The 7,849-nt window shown below is 46.2% G+C and overlaps 1 protein-coding gene across 1 annotated transcript; it reads right to left on the bottom strand.

Annotated features, from left to right (window-relative positions):
* Window positions 1–3,089: 3,089 nt before the first annotated feature.
* On the bottom strand, window positions 3,090–4,325 carry ACTL9 (actin-like 9). The gene has a single exon (XM_006869006.1). It carries the CDS (start codon window positions 4,323–4,325, stop codon window positions 3,090–3,092), a length of 1,236 nt encoding a protein of 411 aa, XP_006869068.1.
* Between the last annotated feature and the right edge of the window lie 3,524 nt (window positions 4,326–7,849).

The raw sequence follows: 7,849 nt of genomic DNA on the forward strand, positions 1-7,849 counted from the left end.
ACTTCTAAGGAACGCTCTGGCTGTACTTCTTCCAAGACAGATTTTTCATTCTCTGTCAATCCATGGTACATTCATTATTCTTCGCCACCACCATAATTCAAAGGCATCAACTTTTCCTCTGTCTTCCTTATTCGTTGTCCAGCTTTTCTCTGTTCATCATGATATTGCTTATTGGTCCAGGTTTTTATTATTATTATGATGATGAATTGAGTGAAGGTTTATAATCTGCTTTTCCTACAGTTCGTTTCATCTCAATGATTGCAATTCTTTCAATGTAATAAAACTTACCCCACTTTTCCCCTTGTTTCTTGTTTTCAATCCTCCTTTCCAAACCCTTCTGAATTTTGTCCTTGGGTAAATGCTCTCCTTTTAATCTTGAGTGGTTGACCATTCTTTGGTACATGTACCTTACTGGTGTTGTTATGGATACCTCACTGGTGGTGTTGTCCCTCCAACCTGTCTATTGCTTGGCTGAACATTGAGCCATGGAAGTGAGTTCAGCTCCAGACCTGAAGGGTGACCAATGTTTCGGGGCTCCACAAGTCTGTATCTGACCAATGAAGCCTGGTCTTTATTTCTTTTATTTTGTTCTACATTTTCTCCCACTCTTTCCAGGACCTTATAATAGGATCCCTTTCAGAGAAGTTGATACTGGTAGCTGGGCACCATCTTGTTTTGGTCTCAGGGTCATGGAGACCGATGGTCACGTGGTCCATTAATCCATTGGACTAATTGCTTCAGTTTTCATTGCTTTATTTTGCACCGTACTTAGCTTTTAAGATCCCATCAAAGTAGAATGTAGAATCCCACTAGGATCTGTGTTTGTAGACTATGTTATCGGTCCAGTTTTGATGATTTTTGTTTTATGTTGAGTAGTAAGCCACACTGAAAGCTCTAACTCCTATTTGTTGTTCAGGAAAACTAGGGACATATTTAGTCTACTGGTCAGGGGGTGTTGATATCCTGACTTCAGTGGAGGGAGGGGCAGAGCAGCTGAGGATGAGGGTGGGAGGAGGACAGAGAATGCAGGACACCAATGGGCAGACCATGTAGCTTCCCTGTCATGTGGAGATGGACTCCCATCCAGGCCCAGGCAGGGGCCATTGGGAATAGGTTAATCCCTGGGGAGAGGGTGCTGGGGTTTGGGATGAACAGCCATGGATTGAAAGAAGGGGGATGGACAGTCTAGAACATTGGCCCTGAAGACCTTGTGTGTGTAGATGGTAGCAGCAGTGTTCTGTGGGACCCCCACCAGCTGACTATCTGCCTGAGGTCATCTTGGCAGCCTCAGGAATGCCACCTTCTGGTGACCGAGCATTAACTGGTGGACTGGGGAGGATTTAGGGGACTGGTCTTCCAGGGTTGGAGTCTCCTAGGGGTTCATCATGGATTGACTCTGGGACAGTGTCTTTGGAGAGAGTTGAGTAGTACATTAGTGGGCTCATTAGGTGAACATGGTCATGGGGGCATGGTCAAAGCATGTTTAGTTTGGGAGACTGGAATTGTCCTGAGATGCTCCTAGGTGTGCATGGAGCAGGGAGGTTCTCTGTGAGGCCACCAACTATGGGGCCATCCTGAGAGTGGCCAGAATGTGGCACTTTTGGTGGCTATGAATTGGTTGCAGGGAGGGTTAGACACTTGAATTGGGGGAGGCTTTAGGAGTTTGGAGAATAACAGAATTTGAGGCTGGGTTTTGGAAACCAAGGAATCCTTTTACAGGCCATTGCAGAGAGGCCTTTAAGAATAAGAACATGGATTTCTACAGTAGATGTGGGGGTTCATTCTTTGTGAGAGGGTTTTTGGGGCTGCTGTATCAGGGTGTAAGATACTTTAGAACCAGATAGGGGGAAATCAAGAATACCCTCTAAGACACATTTACTTGCTCAGAACAAAGACTGTCTTGGGGAATGGATCTTGGAGGGCATTTGGGAGAATGAAAATTGGGGGACAGACTATGGAGGTACATCTAGGGGTTGGAGCACTGTAGAAAGATTCCAGGAGAGTGGTGGACAATAGAGCAGGTTTCTTGTGTGTGTGTAAGGGCAACACAGGGTGGTCACATCATGGGAGACCTCAAGGGTGATTTGGGAGACTTAGAGCCAGGGTTATCTTGGGGGCTATATCATGAAGATAAGTTGGAGGGAGAGTCAGTATTTGGGACTATTTTGGGGCTGGAATTAGGACATCCAATATGAGGGTGCCTGAGGGGCACAGATAATTGGCGGGTGGTAGGTATCAAAGGAGCTCTGGTAGCATAGTGGTCACAAATCAGGCTACTAATCTCACAGTCATCAGTTTGAAACTACCAGCTGTTCCACAGGAGAAATATGAGGCTTTCTGCTCCCGTAAAGATTTACAGCCTCGGAAATCCTGTACAGGGTCGCTATGAGTTGGAACCGATTCCACGGCACATCACAACAACAACAACAACAACAACAATCAAAGTAGAGTTGACTGTGATGACTCGAATGGAGTGAAGCCTGTGGGAGTAAAGCCCTCAGGACCTTCACTTGTTGATGGGACACAGTTCAAAATGAAGAGAAACGGCTGTAAAAATCCATTAATAATCGGAACATGGAATATACAAAGTATGATTCTAGGAAAATTGGAAATTGTCAAAAATGAAATGGAATGCATAAACACGGATATCTTAGGCATTAGTGATATCATGTTTGCTAAGGTGGAGGGTCAGAGAAAAAGACGAAGACCCCCAGCGAGATGGATTGGCAAAGTGGCAACATCAATGGGCTCAAGCATGGCAACAATTGTGAGGTTGGCTCAGGACCAGGCAGTGTTTCGTTCTGTTGTGCATAGGATCGCTGTAAGTCGGTACCGACTGGATAGCACCTAATAACAACAAATCTTGGGGTTGAGTATGGGGGAGTTGGGTTTAGGGGGTTAGAGCAAGAATGTCTCAGGGATGGGTTATGGGGGTCGAGTTCGGAGGAAACAGATCCTGGTGTGTGTGTGTGAATGTATGTGTGAACCCAGGAGTGTGGTGTGGCCTGGAGGTAGGGTGGGGGGACAGGACGGCAGTACAAAGGAGGGGTCCTGTGGCTGAGACTTTACTGGCCACCCCACCCTCACCCTCAGTAGCACTTTCGGTACACAATGTGGGGCCCCTGTTCCTCATACTGTTCCCGGAGTACCCAGCAGGACTGGAAGGCGCGCAGTGATGCCAGGATGGAGCCGCCGATCCACACCGAGAAGTTCCGCGTGGGCTGCGCCGTCACCACCACATGGACCTTTTGGGGCACCGAGTGCAGCAGCTCGGTCCGGAAACGGCCCTCGAACCCAGGAAAGAGAGAGGAGCCCCCACACAGCAGCACGTTCTGGGCCACTTCTGCGCGCACCTCCGAGGCCACCTTGAGCAGGCTTTGCTTGGCCATGGTGGGGACGCCCACGGGCGAAAGCCCGGGGATCTCAGGAGGATTAAAAAGTAGCTCGGGGCACTGGAAGCGCTCCTTGCCCAGGGTGACCGTCCTGCCGTCGGGCAGCGTCAGCACCTGGCGACACTCTTGCTCCGGCCGCGCCTGCTCCTTGAGGAAGTCAGGCGCCACGTAACAGTAATAACGTTTGAGGTTCTCCACGATCTCCAGGTCTTGTTGGCCCAGCGCCAAGCCCGAGCTGCGCAGCACCTCCGCCAGGAAGGCAGTCAGGTGGATGCCCGCTAGGTCCAGGCGTTCGGTGGCGTGTGGCAGGTTGTAACCCTGGAAGACGGGCACCGTGTACGTGACCCCGTGGCCCGTGTCCACTACCAGCCCGCTGACGCGCCCGTGTGCGTAAACGGACAGCACCGACTGCCAGGCTACGTACATGGCAGGAGAGCCCAGCGCCTCGAACGCCACTTCCACTAGCTTCTCACGGTTGGTGACCGGGCTGAAGGGCGGGTCGGAGAAGAGCAGCGGGTGATCCCGGGGGGCCACGCCCAGGTCGTGCTCCAGCAGGTGGCGCCAGATGAGTTCGGCGGCATCCCAGTCCACCACGATGCCATTACGCATGGGTTGCACCAGCGTCAGCTCCAGGCGCCCTCGGGCCGCCTCCCCGATGAACGTCTCCAGCTCTGGTTGTCCGCCCATAGTGGTGGGCTTCTTGGGCTGGCAGCCCACGATGGTGGCCACTGTGTAAGTGGGCTGGGCCTCCCCTGCGAAGCCTACCTTACAGGTACCAGTGCCCATGTCGATGACCACTGCGCCGGTCTTGTGCGCAGGTCTGTCACCCGCCACATTTGGAGGGCCCTGCTGCACAGTGGTATCCCCCAGGATGGAGCTGGGGGCATATTGAAAAGACTGGAGACCCTGGGACTGTGAGTGATTTGTGTCCATGGCTTTAGGTGGGTGTGTGGACTGGGTCAGATGGTGGGCTTGGAGAGGCTGACTTGCCTCTGGGGGAAGAGATTGAGGCCAGGGCAAGGACTAGCCTAGGCAGCGAGGGTCAGGTGGTCTATGACATCACCCTGACCTGCCATCCTCAGACTTCACAATGCAAGCATTGGGTGGGGTCCTTCTGTGAATATTATTGTTACGACTATATGCAGAAGAGTCACTTCTAACACATTTCAAAATCATATAGGGTGTCGGAGGCTGTAAATCTTTACAGGAACTCAAAGCCTCATCTTTCTCTTGCGGACAGAATAGTGGATTTGAACTACTGACCTTGCAATTAGCAACCCAACACATAATCCACTATGCTACCTGCTATGTAAATAATATCATCCATAAAAAGAAATGAAATTCTGATACATGCTACAGACCTGGCTAAACCTGGGAAGCACAATGTCCTTGTTTGGTATCAATTCATAGTGACTTTATGCAGCAGAAAGAAACATTGTCTGGTCCTACGCCAATCTCACAATCGTGGTGACACTTGAGCCCATTGCTGCTGCCACTGTGCCAATCCATCTCATTGGAGGGCTTCCTCTTTTTTTGTTGATATTTTACACTTTACTAAGCATGATGCTTCCCTCTTAATATGTCTGAAATAAGAGAGATGAAGTCTGACTATTCTGGCTTCCAAGGAGCACTCTGGCTGTACTTCTTCCAACACAGCTTTGTTTGTTCTTTTGGTAGTCCATGGTACTTTCAATATTCTCCTCCAACATCATAACTCAAATGCATCAATTTTTCTATGGTCTTCCTTATTCACTGTCCAACTTTCACATGCATATAAGATTATTGAAAATACCGTGGTTTGGGTCAGGCGCACCTTAGTCCTCAAACTGACATCTTTGCTCTTCAACAATTTAAAGAGGTCTTGTACAGCAGGTTTGCCTAATGTAATATGACTTTTGATTTCTTGACTGCTGCTTCCATGAGTGTTGATAATTGATCTGAGCAAAATGAAGTCTTTGACAACTTCAATCTTTTCTCCGTTGGAATGGGTATTGTTTCTTGATCCAGTGGTGAGGATTTTTGTTGTCTTTACATTGAGGTACAAGCCATAATGAAAGCTGTCGTCTTGGATCTTCATCAGTAAGTATTTCAAGTTCTCTTAACTTTCAGCAAGCAAGATTGTATCATCTGCATGTCACAAGTTGCTAATGAGTCTTCCTCCAATTCTGATGCCATGTTTTCCTTCATATAATTTAGTTTCTCAGATTGTTTGCTCAGCATGCAGATTGAATGAATATGGTGAAAAAGACAAGCCTGGCACACTCCTTTCCTGACGTTAAACCATTCACTGTCCCCTTGTTCTGTTTGAACTACTGCTTCTTGGTCTATGTACAGGTTCTTCATGAGCACAATTAAGTGTCATGATCCACACAGTTGAAACATTTACATAGTCAATAAAGCACAGGTAAACATCTTTTTGGTATTCACCTTTGTCAGTCAAGATCCACCTGATGTCAGCAATGATATCCCTCCTTCTGTGTCCCTGTCTGAATCTGGCTTGAACCTCTGGCAGCTCCCTGTCCATATACTGCTGCAAAAAAAAAAAAAATACTGCTGCAGCCGTTTTTGAATTATCTTTAGCAAAATTTTGCTTGCACGTGATATTAATCACATTGTCCGATGATTTCCTCATTCCATTGGGTAACCTGTCTCTGGAATGGACACAAATATGGATCTCTTCCAATCAGTTGGTCAGGTAGCTGTCTTCCAAATTTCTTGGCATAGATGAACTGCATCAGTTTACTGAAAAATTTCAGTTTGTATTCCATCAATTCCTGGAGCCTTGTTCTTTGCCAATGCCTTCAGCACACCTTGGAAGTCTTCCTTTAGTATCGTTGGTTCTTGAAATGGTTTAACATTGACCGTTTCTTTTTGGTACCGTGAATCTGTGCATTCCTCCCATCTTTCTTTGATGCTTTCTGCATCATTCAATAGTTTCCCCATAGAATCCTTAAATATTACAAGTCAAGTCTTGAATTTTGTTTTCCAGTTCCCTCAGTTTGAGAAATGCTGAGCGTGTCCTTCCATTACGGTTTTCTAACTCCAGGTTTTTGCACATTTCATTATACTATTTGACTTGGTCTTATTGAGTTACCCTTTAAATTTTTCTGTTCAGCTCTTTTACCTCCTCATTTCTTCCATTTGCTCTAGCATCTCTATTCCAGAGAATAAGTTTCAGTGTCTCTTCTCACATCCATTTTGGTCTTTTCCTTCTTTCTTGTCTTCTTAATGACCTTTTGCTTTCTTCCTGTATTACTTACGTTCTTGATATCATCAGCTCTTCTGCTCTCTGATCTTTAGTGTCTAATATATCATATCTAATGATGATCTCCAAATTCAGTTGGGAGAAGTCCAATGTCATGTTTTGGCTCTTGTAGACTTGTTTTAATTTTCTTCGGCTTCTGCCTGAACTTGTGTATGAACAATTGATGGCCTGTTATACAAACTGTTCCTGGCCTTATTTTGGCTGATTCCACAGTCTCTTTCCACAGATGTAGCCAATTGTATTTCTGTCTATTTCATCTGGTGAGTTCCATGTGCCTTTTATGTTATTTCAACAAGGTATTTGCAGTGGAAGAAGTCATTGTTCTTGCAGAATTCTATCATGCAATCTCCTGCATCATTTCTATCACCATATTTTTCTACTACTGACCCTTCCTATTTCTTTCCAACCTTTGCATTCCAATAGCCAGTAATTATCCATACATCTTGATTGTATGTTTGATCAATTTCAGATTGGAAAAGTTGGTAGAATTCTTCAATTTTATCCTCACTGGCTTTAGTGGTTGGTGTAAAAACTTGAGTAATAGTTGTATTAACTGGTCTACCTTGTGTTGTGTTGTTAAGTGTCGTTGAGTCAGTTCTGACTCGTAGCGACCTTATACAGGGTTTGTGAGGAGCGGCTGGTGAGTGTGCACCTCCAACCATGAGGTTCAAACTGACCTTATGATCAAGTACTTATCCTACAGTGCCACACCAGGTATGGATATTATTGTATCACAGTCAGCATTGTATTTCAAGATAGATCTTCTTTTTGGTGATGAATGCAATGTCATTGTTTTTCAATTCCCGTCATAGTGAACCATGTGATTATCAGATTGGAAATGGTCAATACCAGTCCATTTCTGCTCATTAATGCCTAGGATATTGCTGCATATGCATTCCGTTTTATTTTTGACAACTTCCAATTTACCTAGCTTCATACTTTGTGCTTTCCATGTTCTGGTTATTAATGGATGCTTACAGCTGTTTATCCTCCTTTTGAGCTGTGCCCCATCAGCAAATGAAAGCCCTGAAGTTTAGCTCAGGTGGGATGGTTCCATAAAGAACTGGACAGACCTGCTCTTCAGTCTCGGTGATATGTTGTGTAAATGAGTAATGTCTCCTTTCACTGGACCTTGATCAGCACAGCCACAGCCACAGCCACAGCCACAGAGATGCACTTTCAAAGGCAAGGA

Source organism: Chrysochloris asiatica, unplaced genomic scaffold (assembly GCF_000296735.1).
Source record: "Chrysochloris asiatica unplaced genomic scaffold, ChrAsi1.0 scaffold00125, whole genome shotgun sequence".
Lineage (NCBI taxonomy): Eukaryota > Metazoa > Chordata > Mammalia > Afrosoricida > Chrysochloridae > Chrysochloris > Chrysochloris asiatica.